This window comes from Marmota flaviventris, chromosome 9 (genome assembly GCF_047511675.1).
Source record: "Marmota flaviventris isolate mMarFla1 chromosome 9, mMarFla1.hap1, whole genome shotgun sequence".
NCBI classification, from domain to species: domain Eukaryota; kingdom Metazoa; phylum Chordata; class Mammalia; order Rodentia; family Sciuridae; genus Marmota; species Marmota flaviventris.
Genome location: NC_092506.1, coordinates 57,070,839 through 57,098,268, shown reverse-complemented (window position 1 = coordinate 57,098,268; position 27,430 = coordinate 57,070,839). Strand labels below are relative to the sequence as shown.

Below are 27,430 nucleotides of genomic sequence, written 5' to 3'. Positions count from 1 at the left end.
TTTGTATCAATTTATCAATTCTTTTATAATTACTTATATGTGCTATGATCTCTTTATATAATTTTTTACTGTATGTTGATTTTACTAGATCTCTTTCATTTATTTTCTTCATTCTCACACATTCTTTTATTCCTTTCCTCTGAGTTCTAGATAAAAGTTATGAGCTTGTATTATAAACTTCTATCTTCTATGTATCTAGTTTATCTTTTTCATTGTATTTTAAAGTACCCACTTATTCTATATGTATGCATGCTTATGTATACATGTTCATGCATGCAAGTGGGTGCTTATGTGTGTGTATACATGCTTATGTATCCTAGCTATATTTGCTGAAGATGACAAAAGCAAAGATACTCCACTAGCAAGAGCCACGTTGTGCTCAGATCTATTTCTAATACTGTTTCCCACTGAAAGGAACCAGGGCTACTCAGAGTAATGGATGATTCTGAGAACTGTGGTAGGGAAGGTACAAGATGAGTCTGGAGTATCTTTTATACCAGAAAGTAAGGAAGTGTTAGATTAACAAAGTGATGGTAGCTTGTCACAAGGATATGGGAGGGATGTCAACAGGCCAAATCTGAGACAATCTGAGCAACTAAGTAATATAGTAACAAATTCTAAATTATCAAAAAACTCCAGTAATTTATTATACATAGTAATATTAAATAAATAAATAAAGATAAATAAGTATAGATTCATGCTTACAGTAGAATACCAAGAGCTAACTGGCAAATGTGAAGAGAGGGCTGGAGTGGTAACATTCTGTAACTGTTACTGGAGTAAAGATCTGGTTAATCAAAGCAAAAGACAAAGGGTTAGCTGGGTACATCAGTACTCACCTGTAATACTAGTGTCAGGAGGTTGAGGTAGGAGAATTTCAAGTTCAAAGCCAGCCTGGGAAACTTAGCAAGACCTTATCTCAAAATTGAAAAATAAGGAGGGTTGGGGATATAGGTCAATGGTAGAGCACCGTGGGTTCAATTCTCAATAATAGGGGAGAGGGGCTTAATTTGTTGAGGCAGGGAAAGTTACTATTAGAAAAGCCAGCTCAACAAGAAGAAAGAGGACTACTATTACAGAGTCATTCTTGCTAGGAGACTGACTGAGTGTGGCTTATATTGGTGGTTGGTGGGTGTGCCCAGACTGGTGAGCACCTTCCAGCTTCAAGAGGGCTGGATGATAATATCTTATCCTGATTACTTAGCCATGAGGTGTTTTCGGTTTCTATAAGTCTCAAAAACAAAGACCATTATTTCTTTTGGCGGTTCCTGCGCTGATTAGCTACGTATTTATTATACAATGGACCAGAAAGAGATGGGGATAACTACCCCAAGGTCCTCTTGACTGTCAAACTCTTGGTAAGGAAAGAGAACATCCTTTCTTTATACACACTATAAACTCCTGGCAATTAAATTAAAACATCCTTCCTCAGCTATGTGAAACAAAGGCACAAAAACATCCCAATGCTTGATTTCATAGACCATCATAATAAATATTGGATCAAGTAAGGATCATCAATGGATGACAAATCTGGGGCAAGTTTGATGAGGAGCAGAATTAAAACCATTTTAGAGTCAAACCCGAATGACTGAGGAAGCAAAAGAAACAGTAATTAATTAGTGGAGAAATTCAGCAATTTAATCAAAATTAAGATCACCAGTGAAAAGCAGGCATATGTCTCCTGATATCATACAGGAAGGAGGACACACATCACCTATGCTGTGGTCCAGCTGAGAATTGAATAACATCATGAAAAAAAAAATCATAAAAATACAGTTTGAAGAACTTTCTAGTAACAAAAAAAGGAAGAATGAGGACTATATGGTATTTCAAAAATGTTTGTTACAAAAGACAAAAACTATGGAAATGTTCCAGATTTAAAACTTAAAAGACATGATGTCCAGGCAGCACGGAGTCTGAGGTCAGGGGTGGTTGACCCGCACCCGTGTTTGCAGTGTATTCCCTGATGTCCTCTTGGGGCCAAGTCCACCTAATCCATAGTTGGGATTTCGGTGGCCATGACAACCACTTGTCTGAATGAGCCCCCTGCTCTCTCAGTACTTCTGGCTCTTCTGCCTCCGCCGCTCCTGCCCTGCTGTCTCCTTACCACAGTGGCCCTGTCATGGCCTGGGCTCCTCTCTCTCTCCTCGCTCTGCTGGGTGAAGCCCCAGCCCCAGCCCCACTCCTCAAGGAAGACTGCAGGGCAGCGGGCACCACCTCAGGCCTTCACATGCACGGTTTTTGTAATTCTCAAGTCCTGCTTGTGTAGTTGTTGACAATATTTTTATTAAAAGAAACTCATTTTAAAAGAAAAAAAAAACTTAAAAGACATGACAAATAAGAGCAATATTTGACCCTAAATTATATATTATACCTGAGGGGAATCAGTGCTATAGAGAATATTATTAATTGACAAAATCGGAATGAGGAATATAAAAATATTGTAGTTGTGATATGTTAATTAATTAAAATTAATTTAACTCAATAACTTAGTAAGGCCCTGAGCAACTTAGTGAGACCCTGGTTCAAAAAAATAAAAAATAAATAAAATTAAAAAGGCTAGGGATGTAGCCCAGTATTAGAGTGCCCTTGAGCTTAATCCCCAGTAAAAAAAATTAATTTGATAATCATCTTATGATTATATAAGATAGTATTCTTATTCTTAGAAAGTACACACTTTGGGCATACATTTTGGGATAAAGGGATAGCCAAGATTTATGTAACTTATTCTTAAATAGTTCAGAAAAAAAAATTTGTATTTGTGTTCTCATGCCCATATACATAGAGAGCATGTGAACACAAATAATAAAGTAAATGGTTAAATTTTAATAAGTGTACCCAAAATTATTCACTTGAGTATTTTTCCTTGTAAAACTGAAATTTTTGAAATCCTTTTCAGATAAGACATTTTAAAATGCAATGGAAATTACTGAATAGATAATATGAAAATGTTCACAGAAAAAAAGAGAGAGAGAAATGTGCTAATTCAGTAGCTTGTGAGATGAATGGAGGAAATAATTGCCAATGGCAAACACAATAAGGAGCTTCACTATTTATCCCTATGCAGGCCAGATTTTCTTTCATAGATATCTCCCTGGACTTGCCTTAGGCTATTCATTCACTTATTCATTCACTCAGCAGATATTCGTTATATGCCTGCTGTGTACAGGCTTGAAGTACATTAAGGAACAAATGACAAATCCCTATTTTAGTCGGAAGAAAAAGACAACAAATAATAAACATTAGATAAAACTAAATTATGTAGTGTATTAGAAAGTGATAAGTGATCCAGGGAAGAAAAAAACTGTTGAGAATGCTAGGAAGGGAAGATAGCAGTTTTTATGGGACAGTTACATAGTCCTCATCATGAAGGTGCTATATGAGCAAGGACTTGGAGCTGGCATGAGCATGAGCTGTGTTATTCTCTGAGGGAATAGTGTTCCAGGAAGAATGAACTGTAATCTCTCTCTCTCTCTCTCTCTCTCTCTCTCTCTCTCTCTCTCTCACACACACACACACACACACACACACACACACACACCCCACTTTTTTTCTGATATTATGGGCTCTTGACTGACTATTCCCCAACTAGCTCAGGTCTTAGCCAGCCCTATTCCACAGGAGATGACAGTCCAGTGCCTCTGCCAATCTGTGGGACTCGTCCTATCATACTGCAGCAACGCATATGGCATCTGTACCAAGTGATCTCTGAAAACATCAGTGAATGGAAGTGCATGGCTTTTGACAAGGTGCTAATACACCTCCTTAGAACTTTTGCCTGGGAATAAGGATTGCAAGGGTGGGGTTAGAGGAGGGTTTCAAGCTGAGAGTGAGCCCTTTTTCCTTTAGTTCAACCTGTCTATGGCCCTGGAAAAGACAAATAGCTGGCTGACAGAGGCAGCACGGATTAGCACCACCCTGGGACTGCACAGTCCAGTGCTGCAACGCTGCATGCGCATGCTGGAAGAGTTCCGTAGCTATCTGCCCTTGCTTACCAAACTGGGCAGTTTGCAGCTGCAGAACCCTAACTACCAATCCCTCCTGAGAGGTATGTTTGGTTAGAGTCAGAGGGGAGAGGAAAGTGGGGATGCAGAGTATAGAGCAATGCAACAACTTAATTCTTTGTTGTTTTTGCTGAAAACATCTTTCCTCCCTAGATTGCTCCCCGCTTTCCCCCCAAATACCATAATATTCTTTCTCCAACAGATAAGAAAATTCTCATCTCCTTTCTGTAGGCTACCCTTTGCTGACTTGGAGGGGATGATAGTGGCTGGGCTTTGCTTGGGGTCTTGGTTCTGAGCTCTGTACTGTGCTTTGCACCTTGGGTTCTGAGCTTTTGTGCACTAAGATCCGCAGTCTGGGCTGGGCTCTGGGTCTTGCATCTGGACTTATGGTAGAATTAAACTCTAAAACATGGGTGGGATTCTGTCACATGCTGGGTGTTCTTCTGACTTGTCTCTTCTACCTCTAGCTTTAGGGCTGAACATTCACAATATGGAACTCCTAACACTGGGCCAGCTGCTCGCTTGTCCGCTGCTGGAGTTTGCAGATCGAATCAACCAGGTGGGGGTCCACAGGAGAGAGTTAAAAGAGGTGGTCCAAGCCCAGTACCTGTAATAGAGTCAATCAAGGGCTAGTAGTTCCTTGAGACACAGGGGCAGTAGATGTTGGCATGTAAGAACAAGTCCTTAAGTCTTCAGATGATCTGATGGGTGAATCTAGACACTATATGACTGAATGTTCTCCCTAGGAGAAGGAAATGGGTAGCAACCTCTCAGTGGTAGGCACACAGAACAGCAGATGTCCCCTAACATTTACCCTGTCCCAAAAGAAAACAAGCTGATCAAAGTATTATCTGCTCAGTGAGAGCCTTGCACAAAGGTAGGTTTTAACCTATCTGGGCTATCTTTGAAGCCTGATGGTCTCACTCTTCCTCCATCTATGAGACTTTTACTTCCTGAACCCTGTCCCTTGAGTTTGTCTCAGACTCAGTCCCTAAGTCCTTGCTTTAAAGCTTTCTCCTCAGCCATCTGCCAGTCCTGGCATCTGAGACCCAGGTGTTCCAGGTCTGGCAGTGTGAGAATGAACGAATTCATGCACAAGAGAGCCTGAAACAGCTGCAGAAGTACTGGGAAACGTGCCATCTACGCCTGCTCAACTTTATCCTGCATGTACCCTATGAGCCCCCAGCCTCAGAGCACTCTAAGAGGCAGGCCCTCCGCAGCCCCCAGTGGGAAATAGTGGGCAAGGACAGTGGCACCTTCATTCTTTCAGGTGAGACTCAGCTCTTGTGACCTCATGAATGCCTTCTGCCTGGGACCCTTTTCATCTATTACATCTACCAAGCCCTGCCATATCTAGTTTCTTTAGCTAGGGCCCAATCATTACTGGGTAGCCTGAGGGATCAGTCTGTTCTGACAATTTGTCTTCCATGTAGCTCTCATACTCTTAATCTCCATGGGATATCTGTCCCCTGCCTACACACACACACACACACACACACACACACACACACACACACCTTCCCCCTAGCCAAGGCCTGGCTCCTTCAGAGATGGTACTTTCTTTTCTGGATGTAGTAAAAAATAACCATTCCCCGTGATTATTTTGTCTTTCAATGCTTTGTCCTCTAGATTGCACCCTATGATTCATCCTCATTCACTCCTTCTTTCTTTCACTCATACCCTCATTAAACTTACCAGCCTCCTCTGTGCCAAACACAAGAGACTCTGAGGTTTACAGAGAGTAGCCCTGTCCCATGGAATAATGCCACCTCAGCTTTTCCTCCACAGACTACAATAGCTTACAAGATTCTATACATGGAAGTCTTCAGACGTTGTTTAAGATACTGGCCATCCAAAAGTCAGGAGACTTACACAAAGTAGCTTTGGAGTGGGTGACCATCATGAATAGTCTGAGTGAGTGCAGGCCTTTAGCTGGGCTGAAGGATGGAACCTGAGGTGGGATGGCCAAAAGGGATGGGGGTAAGAGGTGGAGGCTGAATGGAGAATATCTGAAGGACAGATTGAGAATCTCCTTCAGAGATATTTCTTCACATGGGGTGACCAGGTCTTTATTTACAATGAATGTTTTATTTTCCCTAACAAGGTCCCTGGGTCCTGATGAGTAGAGTATTTTGGTTGGGCTTATGGGGGTACCCATGAGGCCAGGAGCAGGCTGGACCTACTTGCAGAAGCTAGTACTCTAGTGTCTCTCTCCAGTGTCCCTCTGGCTGCTTCCATAGGTGCCCTGCTAGAGGTGTGGGTGATGTTCCAGCAGAAGTGGATTTTTATAAACAAAGTTCTACATGAAATGAAGATCCAATTTCCCAGTGCTGATCTGGTAGGGAGTGGAGTCAAGGCAGAGTGGGCAAAGGCTCCTGAATAGTGGTGGAGTGGGGAGTTGCCATTTCACATTTACACTCATTTTTTACCCTCTCCTTCACCACAGAATGCTCGTTTCAAGGTCATGGATGATCAGTATCGGACCCTGATGCGCATCTCTATAGCTGACCCCATGGTTCTGTCACTTATAATGCCCAGTGCCAAAAGGAGCCCTTATTTCCAAGGCCAGCATCTACAACAAATGCTGCAAGCAGGATCAGTGGAGCTGGAGAGCATCATCATGGCTCTAGAGAGTGTGCTCTATGGTGTATGTGCCCAATTCCCCCGCCTTTTCTTCCTTAGTGATAGTGAACTCGTGGCCTTGCTAGCTGCCCCTCTAGAGTCATGTGAAGCCCAGTTGTGGGTCAAACGCTGCTTTTCTCATGTGCGTGCTGTGAACTTCCAGTCCATCCCCCAAAATAATGAGAAAAACATGGATGACCAGGAGTCAAGTCCAAACAGACAAACTCAGGTAGAGACACTGGCTGTTCTAGGGGAAGGTGGGGAGGAAGTGAAGCTGCAGCAGCCCCTTCTTCTGCATCCAGATCTCCCCAAGTGGCTGGCCTCTTTGGAGAAGTGTCTGCGTTTGATACTAGTGCACAAACTGCAGGATTGTGTGGCTGCCCGCCTTACTCTTGTTAAAGGTAAGGCCTTTAACAAGCTGCCTCAGCAAAACCAGTTGGCCCTGCAACTAAATGTCCAACACTGGCTAGATTTAATCCAGGCCTTCCCATGGCAATGTATACTGATAGCAGAAGAAGTGGTGTGGCGAGCTGAGATGGAGGAGGCTCTGCTTGAGTGGGGGACCCTAGCCATGACTTCCAGGCATATAGGCAAGCTAGAGGTACTGGTGCAATTTATACGAGCCCAGAGGAGCTCCAAGGGTGGACAGCCTCTGCCCTCTGTCCGCCAAGCCAGCCTGTTTAGTGCTCTACTGGTTATGGCAGTAACTCACCGGGATATAGCACAACTGCTAGAGAAGCATCACGTCAGTGATCTGACAGACTTTCATTGGGCCCGCCAAATCAAGTATCACCTGGGTTCACCTCATTTGATCCCCAAAAGTCCCCTGCAGAGTCTTATGACTACTATATCTAAGGAATCCTCTCTGACACCAGCTGCATGCTGGATAGATGTGCTGGGCCGGTCCTTCCTATACAATTATGAGTACTTTGGTCCCAGACTGAGGCCACTACCCAGCCTGCTGCCTGAGAGGCCAGTGCTGGTTCTATTATTGGCCCTGGAGGAGGTGGCTTGTGGGACTCTACTGGGCCCTGATGGTGTGGGTAAGACAGGGTTGGTGAATAGCCTGGCACAGGCTCTTGGCCGCCAGCTGGTAATGATACCCTGCTTGCCTCAGACAGAAGTCCGATGCCTGAGCAACTACTTGAATGGTGCCCTGCAGGGTGGTGCCTGGCTGCTATTGGAGGCAGTTCACCACTTGCCTCCTGGCTTGCTGTCTGCCCTGGGCCAGCGCCTGGCTGAACTGCAATACCTCTGTGCCCCACTGTACCAGGAGGCTTCCCAAAGCACCAGCACCATAGATCCCACTAAGCCTCAGCTTCTTGGCACTGGCTTCTTTGAGAAACATCATGTGTCTGTATGCTTCGGCTACGGCTGTCTCCTGACACTGCGTGCCCTGAGCCCTGTTGTACCTGCCAACCTGCACCTGCTACTGAGGCCTGTGGCACTAGCACTGCCTGACCTACAGCGAGTAGCAGAGCTGACCCTGCTGGGTGCAGGTGTGCGTAATGCCTCACTCATGGCTACTCGCCTATCCAAATTCTTCTCCTTAGAGCGTGAGCTGGTGTCTGGGCATCTGCCCTGCCGCTTGCCACTGCTCAAACAGATACTAGAAGATACAATACAGACACTAAATGAGACCAATAAGGAGGAAGTCAACTTCCAGCATTCCAGCAGCCAAGCAGCCATGGAAGAAGCTGCCCTACTGCGTGCCCTGCTACACTCACCACTGTTCAGCATCCTTGATGGGCCCCACTTACACAACCTCCAAGAGCTGCTCAGTGGCATTTTCCCTAGTGCTAGCCAAGTGTTAGCAGAGCCTATGGTCCACAGGCTGATGAAGCCATTGGTGGTGGAGGAACTGCGGCAGGTAGGACTGTATCCTGGCTCTGACATTTTGGGGTCTCTGGAGCAGCTGAGTCAGGCCCTAAGCCGGGCCTCAGGCATTCTCCTCCTGGGCCCTGCAGGCAGTGGAAAAACTGCTTGTTGGAACGGCTTATTTAAGATCCAGAATCGGCTGGCAGCTATGGAGAATACCTCAACTCAAGGCTGCCAACCTGTAGAAATTACTCACCTCTACCCCAGTGTTCTAAGTTCCCAGGAGTTTCTAGGAAACCTAGAGGGCCCCTGCTGGCACCATGGTGTCTTTCCCAGGCTGCTTCGTGCCCAACCTCGTTGTAATAGCATGGGCCCAAAGGAGCAGGGAGAGGAATTGATGGGGATGCAGCACTGGATAGTATGTGATGGGGCCTCTAGTGCTGCTTGGCTGGACTCCGTTACTTGCCTCCTGAGTGACTCTTCCCAGCTTAGCCTCCCCAACGGTCAACAGATAGCACGACCCCCAGGTACGTTTCTCTTGATGGAGATAGCAGATGCAAAAGGCATGTCCCCAACAGTGGTGGGCCATTGTGCTCTAGTCTGGTGTGGTGGGGAGCAGACTTGGCAGTGTATGCTTAGCATCTTGATGACAGCCCTGCCCCATGAATATCGCTTGCAGTCCCAGACAATCACTGAGCTCAACCACCTGGCTGAAGTTCTAGTGCCTGCAACATTCAGATTTCTTACCCACAAGCATGCCAGTTCTCTATTGCAGGTACATGGGCAGCAGGCTGTTTGCCCAGGTGTGGCAGAAGTCACCAGCCTGGCACGTATCTTGCGTGGTCTGCTTGACCCCCACCTGCGCCTAGATGAGGAAAAGAAGGCACATTCAGGTGGGAAGATGGAAGGCTGATGTGAGAGAGACGGGTTCTTTAGGATAGCTGGGATATAGCTGGAGCCAGAAATATGGGGTCTGGGTGGAGCTGGGCAGGAGACTAACAGTGAGAAGTAATATGGTCAACTTCTACTGCCCACCCCCTTCCCTGACTCCTACGTTTTGCCTACTTGGACTCCTGTTTTGCCTGTGGTGACCATTGCAGAAGACCTCAGCTCTAGTGATCCTGTGGCCCAACACTTAAGGTCTTCAAAAAGTGGCTCTCTGAACCAGTCCCAGGCTGACAGTGATGATATGACAAATAAGCACCGGGAGCACTTGCTGGTTGTCAGTAGCTTCCTTTTTGCCCTGATTTGGGGCTTTGGAGCCCACCTCCATTCCAGGTACATATAGGGGTAGTGGATGGGGGATGAAGAAGGCTGAGATGGACTCACCCATGACAGTTAAAACTCATATGACATCACTGTGGGTATATGGTATATTGTATGTGTCACAGATGGAACTGACACTTTTGCCTGTGTGTCCATCTGAGCAGACTTTGGCCTCTCTTTGATACCTTCATGAGGAGTTCTATTAGTTGCATCTCCAACTACCCTGAACCACCACAATCAGCCTCAGTGTTTGATCTACATGTAAACACCGAAGATGGGACACTGGTCCCCTTCAATGGCCAGTACCTGAGCAGTCGTGTCAAGGGAACTCTGGGCACCTTCTACCCATCTACCCAGGTATAAAGCACAGTGGGTCAGCAGCTAGGGTTGGGACTTGTGGCTACATTAGGAGCAGTCCATGTTGAAGGCCCATCTGAGGCCCTCTTGCTTCTTTTCTTTCTTTTGGTTTTTCTTTCTCCTCCTCCTCCTCCTTCTCCCCCCCCTCCCCCTCCTCCCTCCTCCTCCCCCCCTCCTCATCCTCTCCCCTCCCAGCCCCCCCACCCCCCTGGGTTGAACTCAGGAGTACTAGGGAGTGCTTTATCATGGATCTATATTCCCAGGCCTTTTTATTTTTATGTTTTTATTTTGAGATAAGATCTTGCTAAATTTTCTGGTGATGTCACTAATTTGCTGAGGAAGAACTCAAACTTGCAATCCTCTTATCTTAGCCTCCCAAATTACTGAATTACAGGCATGCACAGTTGTGCCCAGCTCCCATTCTTTGATTTTCAGTTCATAAGAGAACACTTGTAATGTTCTCCAAGTACAGCTTTAAGATAAGCCCCCATAGAACTGTATTTTCAATGATAACTGCCCTATACCTTGCCTCAGTAAGCCTTGTTTCTGTCCTGCAGACTGAACGGCTCTTATATGTGGTGGACCTGCTTTTGTCAAGGGGACAACCAGTGCTCCTTGCTGGAGAGGCAGCAACAGGAAAGTCAGCCTTTCTGGAGGCGCTTGTGGAGCCAAATCACTCTTACATATCTAGTAACATCCACCCTGCCTTCAGTTCTGCTCACCTTCGCCTCCTGCTGAGCAGAGGGATCCAGGGCCAAACACAAGCTAGTCCATGGCCCGGGCGTCAACCTGATAATAAAAGCTCTCTCCTCTTCCTGCTGGAGGATCTGCACCTGGCCACTTCTGGTGAGGAGCTGAGAGGAGGGAAGGAACTACTATCATCTCATGAGACTATAAAATTCTTAGCAATATTAATTGGCTCTCAAATATGTGTCTGTAGTTCAAACTTCAGTGTTTCATCTTTTTTCTTTTTTTAATAGATAGACACTCTATTTATTTATTTTTGTGTAGCGCTGAGGATCAAACCCAGCACCCTTGCACAGGCTAGGCAAGTGCTCTACTGCTGAGCCACAACCTCAGCCCTCAGTGTTTCATTATTAATATCTTATCATTCTACATATGTTCCCTGAGTTTCATGAGAATGGAAATTTGTCTAATTCATTTTGATATATCTGACGTGAAGTAAATGCACAATAAGAGTTTATAGAAGAGATAAAGGAAAGGAGAGAAATTATGATGTAGGTTTGGGATATTCAATTTTAAAAGTTCTAAAGTGTTATAGCTCCAGATGATGACATGTTCTAAATATGATCACAGGGATAAGTGTAAGAGGTTTTTGAAGTCAGGGAAGTCAGTGGATCAAGGCATTGGATGGGTTTCCAGTCAAACACTGAAGTCCTTCATGGGATATATTAGTGCTTAAATAGTAGTAAAAGGTACAATTTACTATGTACTAAAATTTACAAGCTTTATATCTCATTTAGAGTTTGTAAAAACCTGGTGATATGGAATTTATTGATTACTTTCAAGATGAAGAATATTATACCACATGAGCAGAATCCAAAGGAGATCTGCATCTGGTGTCTGGGCATCTGCCTTGTCGCTTGCCACTGCTCAAACAGATATTAGAAGTATCTAGTGTGGACCAGCAATTGCTGGGCTGTGCACTGATTTAAAATCTCTAGAGCAATTGTCATTCAGTGAAGAGATTGGAGCATACCTAAACCTAAATCCTGCCTCAAGGAGTTCGACCTCCAGGATTAACCCTCTAATCCTCGCAAACCACCCCCCAAGGGTGGAGCAAGCATCATACTCCAGATAACCCTACCTAACCTCAGAGAAAGGAAACTAGAATCTTTTGAACTCCAACAGAAACAATTGTTCAATTTTTCATTGGGATCCTTTTTTTCTTTTCTTTTTCTTTTTTCTCTTACATTTCTACCGTTTTTAAAACCAATTTTTTTCATGCATCAATTTATTGAGAACTAGGATTAGTATATTTCAGTTTTGTATTCTTTTATTTTTACTTTTTTCTGTTTTTAATTTTTAAAGCTATATACTATGTATATATTTTTCTCTTACTTATTCATGCCCCTCAATTCTCTTTCTCTCTTTTCTTCTGTTAACAGTCAACCTCTACTATTCTCTCTTCACACTTCCTGTAATTTTTTACTTCTATTTTCTCTCCTCCTCCCTCATAAACATCACATCCTACAACATTTCTGTTCTCTATATGTCCAGCATTTGAGATTGTAAACCTTTTTGCAAACTTACTGTTTTTATTGTAGTCAATAATTGATCATATTATTTCTGTTTATTGCAACAAAATTGTAGATGTCTTAGGAGGAGCTACTTGTTTTAAGGCTGTATATTGTTTGCATTGGTTGCTGTTATTTTTTTTCTCTCCCCCTTAATGGCAAGGTACTGGAAACATTCAGGGACAATATAAGTCTACAGGGTAGAAACTGTACTGCCTCAGACCCATACTTATAGATAAGTAGCCACACAAACAATATGAAAAGGGAACAAATCCCCCCAAATGAAACCAAGATGCTACAATAATAGAATGCAGTCACACCTTAGTAGAAGAAATGTCAGAGAAGGAGTTTAGAATGTACATAGTTAAATTGATCTGTGAGGTTAAGGATGATGTAAGAAGTGGAATCAGAGAGAAAATTCAGGAGGTGGAAGATCACTTCAAGCACTAATCTGCAACATAAATAAAGAACTTAAAAAACTAATTACCAAAAAACCAAATAACCCAATCAATAAATGGGCTTCTTCTTCATAGTAGAAATCACAGTTGATCAACATACATGAAAAGAATGTTCATCATCTCTAGCAATTAGAGAAATGCAAACAAAAATTAAGATTTCATCTCACTCCAGTAAGAATAGCAATTATCAAGAATACAAGCAACAATAAGTGTTGATGAGGATGTGGGGGAAAGGTATACTCATACATTGCAAATTGGTGCAATCATCCTGGAATGCAGTATGGAGATTCCTCAGAAAACTTGGAATGAAACCACCATGTGACCCAGCTATACTACTCCTTGGTATATAACCAAAGGCTTTCAAATCAGCATTTTTCAGTGATGCAACCACATTTATGTTGATAGCAGCTTAACTCACAATAGCTAAACTATGGAACCAACTTAGGTATCCTTCAACAGATGAATCAATAAAGAAAATGTGTGGGGGATCCAAGATGGTGAGCTAGAGTGAGGCTGCGTTCCTTGTTGCTCCATGACATGGGATTCAAACAGTGGGAATACTGTTTATCTGCACGTTATTAGAGGGTCCCCAACAGTTGCTCATGCACAGGACCCCCGGCCATCGTTCCTTGTGGACCCCCATCTACCAGCATGGGGCTCCCCTGGTTGCATCCATCTTGGGATACTTCAACTACTGCCATAGTCGCCTGCAACTGGGGACACCGGACAGGGTATGGAGACAGCTGCCAGCCATAACCCTGCATGCCACAGAGCTTCATCTTTGAACATGCTGCCTAACGCCACTGCCTGGCCTGACCTGACACCCCATCTCCGAAAGTAGCCGCCTCCATCTTGGGACACCTTTGTCGCAGACTTTGATTATCCTTGCTACCACCAGCACTATCTTTACTTGGGGCAACCCCCAGCTTGGGACACAAGCTGGGACCTAGAAACAATATCAAGATACCTATAGTCTCTCAACTCTCCCCTCTCCCCCGCAGCTACTAACCTGGCACAGTGTTTGCAGCTACATGGCTGGTCCATATCTCGCAAAGACTGGTTCTGATCTGCCTGATACAAAACAGCTCTCTGTGACAGGTGCACAGGCCCCAGAGCACAGCCCGCAAGACCTCCAAAGAGAAAGGCTCCTGATTGGGAAGTAGAAAGGGAGTGGTGAGTGAGATACAGTTTAGAGGCTAAAGTAGGGACCAGGAACTGTGAGGTCTACAGGCAATATAAGGAGATAAGACCAGGCACTCACATCATATGCGCGGGCTCCAAAGGAGATTCTTGGGGTACAATCTGTCAATAGAGACAGCAAGTGCTATATCCAATATCAAGGAATTCCGCCACCAAAACCAACTCTTCCACCATAAAAACCTTCACCACCCTGAGGGTGGAGATACCAGCAAATGACAGCCAACTCCACCTATGGGATGAGAAGGGAAGCAGGAAAGATACTGAACTCTGACAGAAAAAAGCCTTTAATTTTTCGAGTTTTTTTTTTTCTTTTCTCTCTCTCTCTCTCTCTCTCTCTCTCTCTCTCTCTCTCTCTCTCTCTTCTCCCATCCTCATATCTCCAACATTTGTGAAACCAAGTACTTTTCACGGATTAGGCTACTGGAATGTCTGAATAGTATATCATAGTTGCATTGTATATTCTTTTATTTCCTATTTTCACTTTTTTTCTTAATTTCTATATTTGTTTGTTTTTTTGTGCTCTCTCTATTGTATTTTTAATTACTTCTCTCCCAAATTCACTTTTTCTTATTTCTTCTGCTACTAGATAATTTCTTTTGATTCCTCTTACATGCTACCTAAGATCTGATAACTCTATATCCTCACCTCCTACCTCCTTAACATTTGATCCTACACTCCACCCCAGGTTCTCTGTTTGTCCACCATCAGAAACTGTAGACCCTTTTGCAAAACTACTGTATATATTATAGATAATAAGTGAACTCATCATTTCTGTATATTGTGACAAAATCATCAACGTCTTATTAGCAACTATTTGGTTTAAGGCTATATATTGTTTGTATTGTGATCTGTTAATATTGACCTCCCCTTAAAGGAGAGGTATTGGAACCCTGCAAGGACACTATAAATCTATAGGGTGAAAACTGTAACACCTCAGAACTGCAGAGCTAGAAGGGAAGACATACATAAACAACATGAAAAAACAAAGGAAGAAAGTGCCCCAAACAAACCAAGATACTACATTATTAGAATCCATGGCCAGCACAGGAGAACAAATGTCAGAGAAGGAGTTCAGGATGTACATGATTAAAATGTTCTGCAAATTAAAGGATGATATAAGAGGACAAATACAGGTAGCAAAAAATCATTTTGATAGAGAGCTACATAAGCAAATGCAGGAAACAAAGAAATTAAAGGGATACAGATAGGAAAAGAAGAACTCAAATTATAACTATTTGTCAACAACATGATTCTATACCTAAAACTAATAAATGAATTCAGCAAAGTTGCAGGCTATAAAATCAATACCCATAAATCAAATGCATTTCTGTATATCAGTAACTAATCCTCTGAAAGAGAAACTAAGAAAACAATCCCATTTACAATGCAAATGAAAACTACTCATTTCACTACAGTCAGAATGGCAGTTATTAAAATACAAGCAACAGTAAGTGTTGGCAAGGATGTGAGGAAAAAGGCACATCACATTCTACATTGATGGTGGAACTGCAAATTAGTACAACCAATCTAAAAAGCAATATGGAGATGCCCTAAAAAAACCCCTGAAATGGAACAACCATTTAACCCAGCTATCCCACCCCTTGCTCTATACCCAAAGGGCTTAAAAACAGCATACTACAGTGATGCAGCCACATCAATGTTTAGCAGCACAATTCACAATACACAAACTATGGAAGCAACCTAGATGTCCCTCAGTAGATGAATTGATAAAGAAACTCTGGTATATATGTACACAATGGAATATTACTCAGCATTAAAAGAGAATAAAATCATGGCATTTGCAGATAAATGGATGGAGTTGGAGAATATTATGCCAAGTGAAGTAAGCCAATCCCAGAAAACCAAAGGCTGAATGTTTTCTCTGATAAGTGGATGCTGATCCATAATGGGGGTGGGAGTGGGGAGCACGGGAGGAATGCAGGAACTTTGATAGGGCAAAGGGGAGGGTGGGGAAGGTTGAGGATATGGGGGTAAGAAAGATGGTGGAATGAGATGGACATCATTACCCTAAGTATATATATAAAGACACAAATGGTGTGACTCTACTTTGTGTACAAAGGGAGAAATGAAAAATAGTACTCCATTTGTGTACTATGAACTGAAATGCATTCTGCTCTCATGTATAACAAATTAGAATAAATAAATAAATTTTAAAAAAAGAAATGTGGTATATATACACAATGGAATATTACTCAGCCTTAAAGAAGAATGAAATTATGGTATTTGCAGGTGAATGGATGGAGCTGGAGAATATCATTCTAAGTGAAATACGCCAATCTCAAAAAACCAAAGGCTGAATGTTTTCTTTGATAAGCAGATGCTGATCCATAATGGGATGGGGGTAAGGAAGAATGAAGAAACTTTGTATTGTGCAGAGAGGAGTGAGGGGAAGAGAGGGGGAATGGGAAGGACAGTGGAATGAGACAGACATTATTACCCTATGTGTATAATTACACTACTGGTGTGACTCTGTACCATGTACAGTCAGAGAAATGGGAAGTTGTGCTTCATTTGTGTAAAATATGTCAAAATGCATTCTACTGTCATGTATAACTAATTAGAACAAATTTTTTTAAAAAAGAAAAATCACTTCAATAAGGAGATTTAAGATTCTGAAAATAAATCAAGTAGAAATCCTTGAAATGAAAGAATCAATAAACCAAATTAAAAATTCAATAGAAAGCCCAAACAACAGACTAGACCACTTGGAAGACAGAGTTTCAGGCAATGAAGACAAAATATGTAATCTTGAAAACAATTTTGACCATGCAGAGAAGATGTTAAGAGACCATGAATATATCTTCCAAGAAATGTGGGATAATATGAAAAGACCAAAATTTAAGATTTATCAGGATAGATGAAGGCATAGAGATACAAACCAAAGGAATATACAGTCTTTTCAATAAAATACTATCAGACAATTTCCCAAACTTAAAGAATGAAATGTAAAATCAAATATAGGACACTTACAGGACCTCAAATATACAACAATACCAATGCACATTATTATGAAAACGCCTAACAGAATAAAATAAGGAATGAATTTTAAACCCTACCATAAAAATATGTCTCGTTACATTTAGAGGGGAAACAATTTGGATCTCAGATGATTTCTTAACCCAGACCCTCAAAGCTAAAAGCTCTCAGAATAATATATACCAAGCTCTGGAGGAAAATATATGCCAACCAGGAAAACTATACCCAGCAAAATTCAGCTTCAGATTTGAAGATGAAATAAAAACCTTCCATGGTAAACAAAAGTTGAAAGAATTCACTACTAGAAAGCTTGAACTACAGAACATTCTCAGCAAAATTTTGTAAAAAGTGAAAACTAGCAAAGGGAGAAACTAAAGGAATAGTCAGTCAAAGGATAAACTAATTGAAGACAAAAGCCAGAAATGAACCAAAATGACTGGGAATACAAATCATATTGCAATAATAACTTTGAACATAAATGGAGTACAATCATCACAAAAGACAAAAACTGGCAGACTGGATTGAAAAACATATAAGGTAAAGTAGACTTTAAGCCATGTTAATCAGAAGGGACAAAGGAGGGCATTTCATACCACTTAAAGGAATTATATATCATCAAGACATAACAATTGTAAATATGCCCCAAACAATGGAGCATCTATGTACATCAAACAAACAAACAAACAACCACCTTCTCAATTTCAAGACTCAAATAGAACCCAACATAATGATACTGGGTGACTTTAACACACCTCTTTCACTAATGGGTAGATCCTCCAAAAACTAAACAAAAACTATAGAACTCTAATACAATTATTAATTTACACTTACCAGACATATATATAATATTTCACACATGAGTGATACAACACACTTTTCAGCAGCACATGTATCCTTCTCTAAAATAGACCACATTTTGTGCTGGGGTTTTAGCTCAGTGGTGGAACACTTGCCTAGCATGTGTGAGGCATTGAGTTCGATCCACAGCACCACATAAAACTAGATAAACAAAATAAAATTATTATTATGTCCATCTATAACTAAAAATATGTTAAAATAAAATAGACCAAATTTTAAGTCTATTTTATTTTAAATAAACAAAGCAACTCTTAGCAAATAAAAAATAATAGAGATAATACCTTGCATTCTATTTGATCATAATGGAATGAAATTAGAAATCAACAATAAAAAATAGAAACTAAAAAATAGAATCTAACACTGAATATACACTATTGAATGACAGATGGATGGCAGAAGAAATCAGGGATGGAATTAAAAAATACTTAGAATAAATGAGAATAGTGACACAACATATCAAAATATCTGGGACACTATAAAGACAGCATTAAGAGGAAAGTTCATTGCATTGAGCTCATTCATTAAAAGAATAGAAAATAGTCAAATAAATAACCTAACATTATATCACATAGCACTAGAAAAAGAGGAACAAATCAAGACCAAAGCATACAAGACAAGAAATAATTAAAGCCATAGCTAAAAACAATGAAATATAAACAAAAATTATTCAAAAAATTTACAAAAAAAGTTTTAACTTTGAATAAATAAATAAAATTGATAAACCCTTAGCCACATTAATGAAGAGAAAGAGAAATAAAACTCAAATTACTAAAATTTGTGATGATTATTGCCAATTGACTGGAATAAGATGAAATCTTAGTGTAGTTTTATTTTTTTAAAAACTGGGGATTGAAACCAGGGACACCTAACACTGAGCCAAATCCCTGCCCTTTTTATATTTTATTTATACACTGTCTCACTAAGTTGCTGAGGATTGCTTTGAACTCAAGATCCTTCAGCATCAGCCTCCTGAGCCATTGGGATTACAAGCATGCACCACTATGCCATCTCTTTGTATAGTCTTGATATGCACTGATTGCTAGAGATGCTGAGCATTATTTCTTATATTTGTTGGCCATTTTTTGTGTTTCTTCTTTTGAGAAGTTTCTTTTGAATTCTTTTGTCCATTTATTGATTGGGTTATTTGCTTTTGGTGTTCAGTTTTTTGAGTTCTTTATGTATTATGAAAATTAATCCCTTATCAAAGGAGTAGGTAGTCAAAATTTCTCTAGTCTGTAGTCTCTCTTCTCATGCTCTTAATCACTTCCTTTGCTGTGCAGAAGCTTTTAGTTTGATGGCATCCAACTTACTGATTCTTGGTTTTATATCTTGCACTTGAGGGTATTATCAAGGAAGTCAGTGCCAGCACCTATATGATGGAATATGAACACTATGTTTTATTCTAGCAGTCGCAAGGTTTCTGGTCTAATTCCTAAGTCTTTTATCTGTATCAATTTGGATTTTCTGCAGAGTGAGAAATAGGAGTCTCATTTTTTAAAATATATCTTTCCAGTATTCCCAGTACCTTTCGTTTAAAAGACTGTCTTTTCTCTAAAATACATTTTTGGAATCTTTGTCAAGCATCAGATGGCTGTAGGTAGGTGGATTTGTCTCTGTGTCTTCTATTCTGTTCCATTGGTCTTCATGTCTATTTTGATGCCAATATCATGCTGGTTTTGTTGCTATAGCTCTGTAGTATAATTTCAGATCAGGTAATGTGATGCCTCCTGCTTTGCTATTCTTTCTCAGTATTGCTTTGGTTATTCTGGGTCTTTTATTCTTCCAAATGAATGTAAGAATTGTTTTTTCTCATTCTGTGAAGAATTCATTGGTATTTTGATGGGGATTGCACTGAATATATTTCTTAGGATACTATGGTCATTTTGACAATATTAATTCTGCCTATCCAAGAATGTGGAAGATCTTTCCATCTTGTACAGTCTTTTCCAATTTCTTTCCTCAACATACTACAATTATTACTGTAGAGTTCTTTTACCTCCTTAGTTAGATTAATTCCCAAGTATTTTATTATTATGTTTTTTAGGTTATTATGAATGGGATGGTTTTCCTGAGTTCTTCCTCAGCTGAATTGTAAAGGTCGGGCGAGCGTCGGAGGAAGAGACCACCAAGAGACTGTCTCATGCAACAGCAAAGGGTTTCAGCATGCTGGGGCTCAGAGGTCACTTGAATAGAGCAGAGAGCCCTGGGAACAGCTTAAGCAGAGCTTATATACTTTCCTTGGAGAGGGCAGGGACTTCACATACAGCATAGCCAATCATTGCACGGTTTCTGGGAGGGGTTGTTTTTGTAGAGCAACCAGATGATCAGGGGAGATTTCAACATACATTTAGTGGGCATTTCCGGGAGTTGTTTTCAACTTCTACATGAGTTTCAGGTTCCAGGAAAACAGAACTTAATTCTTACATTCTTAACCTTTTCAGAATCAATGTTGGAGTGTAGGAAAGCTATTGATTTTATGGGTGTTGATCTTATATTTTGCTTGTATTTTGCTGAACTTTTTTTTAAATTTTTTATTGTTGGTTGTTCAAAACATTACAAATTTCTTGATATATCATATTTCACACTTTGATTCAAGTGGGTTATGAACTCCCATTTTTACCCCATATACAGATTGCAGAATCACATCAGTTACACATCCATTGATTTACATATTGCCATACTAGTGTCTGTTGTGTTCTGCTGCCTTTCCTATCCTCTACTATCCCCCCTCCCCTCCCCTCCCCCCCACCCTTCTTCTCTCTCTACCCCCTCTACTGTCATTCATTTCTCCCCCTTGTATTATTTTTCCCTTTCCCCTCACTTCCTCTTGTATGCACTTTTGTATAACCCTGAGGGTCTCCTTCCATTTCCATGCAATTTCCCTTCTCTCTCCATTTCCCTCCCACCTCTCATCCCTGTTTAATGTTAATCTTCTTCTCCTGCTCTTCATCCCTACTCTGATCTTAGTTACTCTCCTTATATCAAAGAAGACATTTGGCATTTGTTTTTTAGGGATTGGCTAGCTTCACTTAGCATAATCTGCTCTAATGCCATCCATTTCCTTGCAAATTCTATGATTTTGTCATTTTTTAATGCAGAGTAATACTCCATTGTGTATAAATGCCACATTTTTTTTATCCATTCGTCTATTGAAGGGCATCTAGGTTGGTTCCACAGTCTTGCTATTGTGAATTGTGCTGCTATGAACATCGATGTAGCAGTGTCCCTGTAGCATGCTCTTTTTAGGTCGTTAGGGAATAGACCGAGAAGGGGAATAGCTGGGTCAAATGGTGGCTCCATTCCCAGCTTTCCAAGAAATCTCCATACTGCTTTCCAAATTGGCTGCACCAATTTGCAGTCCCACCAGCAATGTACAAGTGTACCCTTTTCCCCACATCCTCGCCAGCACTTGTTGTTGTTTGACTTCATAATGGCTGCCAATCTTACTGGAGTGAGATGGTATCTTAGGGTGGTTTTGATTTGCATTTCTCTGACAGCTAGAGATGGTGAGCATTTTTTCATGTACTTGTTGATTGATTGTATGTCCTCCTCTGAGAAGTGTCTGTTCAGGTCCTTGGCCCATTTGTTGATTGGGTTATTTGTTATCTTATTGTCTAATTTTTGGAGTTCTTTGTATACTCTGGATATTAGGGCTCTATCTGAAGTGTGAGGAGTAAAGATTTGTTCCCAGGATGTAGGCTCCCTATTTACCTCTCTTATTGTTTCTTTTGCTGAGAAAAAACTTTTTAGTTTGAGTAAGTCCCATTTGTTGATTCTAGTTATTAACTTTTGTGCTATGGGTGTCCTATTGAGGAATTTGGAGATCGTAGCCAACTTTTTCTTCTATCAGACGGTGTGTCTCTGATTTGATATCAAGCTCCTTGATCCATTTTGAATTAACTTTTGTGCATGGCGAGAGAAAGGGATTCAGTTTCATTTTGTTGCATATGGATTTCCAGTTTTCCCAGCACCATTTGTTGAAGATGCTATCCTTCCTCCATTGCATGTTTTTAGCCCCTTTATCAAATATAAGATAGTTTTAGTTTTGTGGTTTGGTTTCTGTGTCCTCTATTCTGTACCATTGGTCCACCCGCCTGTTTTGGTACCAGTACCATGCTGTTTTTGTTACTATTGCTCTGTAGTATAGTTTGAAGTCTGGTATCGCTATACCGCCTGATTCACACTTCCTGCTTAGCATTGTTTTTGCTATTCTGGGTCTTTTATTTTTCCATATGAATTTCATGATTGCTTTCTCTATTTCTACAAGAAATGCCGTTGGGATTTTGATTGGCATTGCATTAAACCTATAGAGAACTTTTGGTAATATCGCCATTTTGATGATGTTAGTTCTGCCTATCCATGAACAGGGTATATTTTTCCATCTTCTAAGATCTTCTTCTATTTCTCTCTTTAGGGTTCTGTAGTTTTCATTGTATAAGTCTTTCACCTCTTTTGTTAGGTTGATTCCCAAGTATTTTTTTTTTTTTTGAAGATATTGTGAATGGAGTGGTTGTCCTCATTTCCATTTCAGAGGATTTGTCGCTGATATACAGGAATGCCTTTGATTTATGCGTGTTGATTTTATATCCTGCCACTTTGCTGAATTCATTTATTAGCTCTAATAGTTTCTTTGTAGACCCTTTTGGGTCTGCTAGGTATAGAATCATGTCATCTGCAAATAGTGATAATTTAAGTTCTTCTTTTCCTATTTTGATGCCTTTAATTTCTTTCGTCTGTCTAATTGCTCTGGCCAGTGTTTCGAGAACTATGTTGAACAGAAGTGGAGAGAGAGGGCATCCCTGTCTTGTTCCAGATTTTAGAGGGAATGCCTTCAATTTTTCTCCATTCAGAATGATGCTAGCCTGAGGCTTAGCGTAGATTGCTTTTACAATATTGAGGTATGTTCCTGTTATCCCTAGTTTTTCTAGAGTTTTGAACATAAAGGGATGCTGTACTTTGTCGAATGCTTTTTCCGCATCTATCGAGATGATCATATGGTTCTTATTTTTAAGCCTATTGATGTGGTGAATAACATTTATTGATTTCCGTATATTGAACCAGCCTTGCATCCCAGGGATGAATCCTACTTGATCATGGTGCACAATTTTTTTGATATGTTTTTGTATCCGAGTGGCCAGAATTTTATTGAGGATTTTTGCATCTAGGTTCATTAGAGATATTGGTCTGTAGTTTTCTTTCTTTGAAGTGTCTTTTTCTGGTTTAGGTATCAGGGTGATGTTGGCCTTGTAGAATGAATTTGGAAGTTCTCCCTCTTTTTCTATTTCCTGAAGTAGCTTGAAAAGTATTGGTATTAGTTCCTCTTTAAAGGTTTTGTAAAACTCTGCTGTATACCCATCCGGTCTTGGGCTTTTCTTAGTTGGTAGTCTTTTGATGGTTTCTTCTATTTCCTCAATTGATATTGGTCTGTTTAGGTTGTCTATATCCTCCTGACTCAATCTGGGCAGATCATGTGATTTAAGAAATTTATAGATGCCTTCACTATCTTCTAATTTGTTGGAGTATAAGGATTCAAAATAATTTTTGATTATCTTCTGTATTTCTGAAGTGTCTGTTGTGATATTGCCTTTTTCATCCTGTATGCTAGTAATTTGAGTTCTCTCTTCTTCTCTTCGCTAGCATGGCTAAGGGTCTGTCGATTTTGTTTATTTTTTCAAAGAACCAACTTTTAGTTTTGTCAATTTTTTCAATTGTTTCTTTTGTTTCGATTTCATTAATTTCAGCTCTGATTTTAATTATTTCTTGCCTTCTACTTCTTTTGCTGTTGTTTTGCTCTTCTTTTTCTAGGATTTTGAGATGAAGTATGAGATCATTTATTTGTTGGTTTTTTCTTTTTTTAAGGAATGAACTCCAAGCAATGAATTTTCCTCTTAGAACTGCTTTCAATGTGTCCCATTGATTCTGATATGTTGTGTCTGTGTTTTCATTTATCTCTAAGAATTTTTTAATTTCCTCCTTGATGTCTTCTATAACCCATTGATCATTCAGTAACCTATTGTTCATTCTCCAAGTGATGTATGCTTTTTCCTTCCTTCTTTTATCGTTGATTTTCAGTTTCATTCCATTATGATCAGATAAGATGCATGGTAATATCTCTACTCCTTTATATTGTCTAAGAGTTGCCCTGTGACATAATATATGATCTATTTTTGAGAAGGATCCATGTGCTGCTGAGAAAAAAGTGTAACTGCGTGATGTTGGGTGGTATATTCTATATATGTCTATTAAGTCTAGGTTATTAATTGTGTTATTGAGTTCTATAGTTTCCTTATTCAACTTTTGTTTGGAAGATCTGTCCAGTGGCGAGAGAGGTGTGTTGAAGTCTCCCATGATTATTGTATGGTGGTCTATTAGACTCTTGAACTTGAGAAGAGTTTGTTTGATGAACATAGCTGCACCATTGTTTGGGGCATATATATTTATGATTGTTATGTCTTGTTGGTGTATGGTTCCCTTAAGCAGTATGTAGTGTCCCTCTTTATCCCTTTTGATTAACTTTGGCTTGAAATCTATTTTATTTGATATGAGTATGGACACTCCTGCTTGTTTCCGAAGTCCATATGAGTGATATGATTTTTCCCAACCTTTCACCTTCAGCCTATGTATGTCTTTTCCTATCAAATGCGTCTCCTGTAGGCAGCATATTGTTGGGTCTTGTTTTGTGATCCATTCTACTAGCCTGTGTCTCTTAATTGGTGAGTTTAAGCCATTAACATTTAGGGTTATTACTGAGATATGGGTTGTTCTTCCAGCCATATTTGTTTATTTCTGTTACTAAACATGGTTTGTTTTCCTCTTTGATTATTTCCCCCCACTTTACTGTCCTACCTCCCACTGTTGGTTTTCATTGTTATTTTCCATTTCCTCTTCCTGTAATGTTTTGCCGAGGATGTTTTGAAGAGATGGTTTTCTAGCTGCAAATTCTTTTAACTTTTGTTTATCGTGGAAGATTTTAATTTCATCTTCCATCCTGAAGCTTAATTTCGCTGGATACACAATTCTTGGTTGGAACCCATTTTCTTTCAGTGTTTGAAATATGTTATTCCAGGATCTTCTAGCTTTCAGAGTCTGTGTTGAAAGATCAGCTGTTATCCTGATTGGCTTACCCCTAAATGTAATCTGCTTCCTTTCTCTTGTAGCTTTTAAAATTCTCTCCTTATTCTGCATGTTGGGCATCTTCATTATAATGTGTCTAGGTGTGGATCTCTTATGATTTTGCACATTCGGCGTCCTGTAGGCTTCTAGGATTTGGGATTCTGTCTCATTCTTCAAGTCTGGGAAGTTTTCTCGTATTATTTCATTGAATAGATTGCTCATTCCTTTGGTTTGGAGTTCTGTACCTTCCTGTATCCCAATGACTCTTAAGTTTGGTCTCTTAATGTTATCCCATATTTCTTGGATGTTCTGCTCATGGTTTCTTAACAGTCTTGCTGAGCTGTCTATGTTCTTTTCAAGTTGAAATACTTTGTCTTCATTGTCTGATGTTCTATCTTCTAAGTGTTCTACTCTGCTGGTAGTATTCTCCATTGAGTTTTTAAGTTGGTTTATTGCTTCCTGCATTTCTAGGATTTCTGTTTGTTTGTTTTTTATAACCTCTATCTCCCTGTATAGTTGATCCTTTGCTTCCTGGATTTGTTTGTGTAATTCATTGTTGAAGTGATCTTTCATTGTCTGATTTTGCTGTCTAATGTCTTCCTTGATACTCCAGATCATCTGAAGAATGTATATCCTGAATTCTTTATCTGACATTCCATCCGTTGCAGCTGTTACCTCTTCTAAAGTTGAGTTGACCTGCATTGCTTGTGGTCCTTTCTTTCCTTGTCTTTTCATACTGCTTGCGTTTCTTTCTGCTTGGTGAAACTGTTGTGTTTTTGAAATGTTTTTTTCCCCTATATATTTATATTGCTCTTGTATAGTTGAAAATTCTCCCTTGCAGGATCGGGCGGCGGTCTGCCTACCTTGCAGGCGCGGGTGGCGGCTCTGCTCTGTCCTTACTCCAATTGGGGTGACGTGTCTACCACGTCGACAGGTCACTGGGCCTGTTCCGGGCGTGGGCGGCGGCTCTGCTCTGCCCCTACTCCAATTGGGGTGACGAGTGTACCACGCCGGCAGGCCACCGGGCCTGATCCGCCGGTCGGTTGCAGGTCTGCCTACCCTGCAGGCGCGGGCGGCGGCTCTGCTCTGCCCCCCCCTCCAATTGGTGTGACTTGTCTACCACACCTGCGGACCGCTGGGCCTGTTCTGGGCGCAGGCGAAGGCTCTGTTCTGTTCCTACTCCAATTGGGGTGACGTGCCTACCACCCCGGCCGGCCGCTGGGCCTGTTCCACTGGTCGGTCGCAGGTCTGCCTACCTTGCGGGCACGGGCGGCGGCTCTGCTCTGCCCCTACTCCAAATGGGGTGACGTGTCTGTCGCACCGGCAGGCCACTGGGCCTGTCCCGCTGGTCGGTCGCAGGTCTGCCCACCTTTCGGGCACGGGTGGCGGCTCTGCTCTGCCCCTACTCCAATTGGGGTGATGTGTGTACCACGCTGGCAGGCTGCTGGGCCTGATCCGCCGGTCTGTCGCAGGTCTGCCTACCTTGCAGGCGTGGGCAGCGGCTCTGCCCTGCCCCTCCTACCATGCCCACGGACCGCTGGGCCTGATCTGCAGGTTGGTCGCAGGTCTGCTCACCCTGCGGGCATGGGTGGCGGTTCCACTCCGCCCCCACTCCAATTGGGGTCACGTGACCACCACACTGGCGGGGCCTGATCCCGGTGCGGGCGAAGGCTCTGCTCTGCCCCTACTCCAGTTGGGGTGACGTGTATGCCATGCTGGCAGGCCGCTGGGCCTGACCCGCCAGTCTGTCGCAGGTCTGCTTACCTTGCAGGCGCGGGCGGCGGCTCCGCTCCGCCCCCTCTCCAATTGGGGTCACGCGACCACCACGCTGGCGAGCTGCTGGGCCTGCTCCGGGCGCGGGCGGTGGCCCGGCTCCTCCCCTCTGGCTCGACGACAAATCGAGAGAGACTCGGGTGTCTGTGCCTCACCCTCCCTACCAGGAAACCAACTGTTTCTGTCGCCGCTGGTATTGATGAAGTTCTCTCCTCCGCCGCTTTCTGATGACATCAGATCTCTGCCATGTTGGTATCCTATGCGAATGGCAGCATTTTGTTCCCTTTGCCAGGTAACCAAAGCACCGTGTGAGTCCTGACTGGCCCTCAGCAGGACCCGGACCGAGAAGCAGATTCCACGGGCTCCTTAGCCCTGGGCCAGAGCAGTTCTGGGAGCCGGAACTCGGCCGCTCCATGCTCGGTGTATGCTCTGATAAGAGCAGGCTCCAAGAAGCAGTTTCCGTGGGTTATTTAGCACTGAGCCTGAGTAATCTGTCTGCAAGCCGCAGGCGAATGGCAGCCTGAAATTACCTGTTCTATGGCTGAATGAGCTGCGGTCAGTCGAAAACAGGGATGGTGATGTCAGCTCTCCAAGATGGTGGCCGCTGGCCTCCTCTGTTGTCTGACGGGTGTGGAGAACCGAAATGGACCGCTTCCTTCCCCCGTCTTGAACCCAGAATTCAGCACTGAGTACGGTGCTTGCACGG

General features: G+C 41.8%; 1 protein-coding gene across 1 annotated transcript in view; it reads left to right on the top strand.

The window, feature by feature from the left end:
- Dnhd1 (dynein heavy chain domain 1) overlaps window positions 1–27,430 on the top strand; it is a 103,473-nt gene that overhangs the window by 50,445 nt on the left and 25,598 nt on the right. The window contains exons 15-24 of the mRNA XM_034635264.2: window positions 3,622–3,749; window positions 3,850–4,048; window positions 4,472–4,563; window positions 5,067–5,274; window positions 5,793–5,918; window positions 6,245–6,342; window positions 6,451–9,337; window positions 9,545–9,722; window positions 9,875–10,067; window positions 10,625–10,913. Coding sequence (XP_034491155.2) covers window positions 3,622–3,749; window positions 3,850–4,048; window positions 4,472–4,563; window positions 5,067–5,274; window positions 5,793–5,918; window positions 6,245–6,342; window positions 6,451–9,337; window positions 9,545–9,722; window positions 9,875–10,067; window positions 10,625–10,913 — 4,398 coding nt within the window. The remainder of the gene's footprint in view (window positions 1–3,621; window positions 3,750–3,849; window positions 4,049–4,471; window positions 4,564–5,066; window positions 5,275–5,792; window positions 5,919–6,244; window positions 6,343–6,450; window positions 9,338–9,544; window positions 9,723–9,874; window positions 10,068–10,624; window positions 10,914–27,430) is intronic.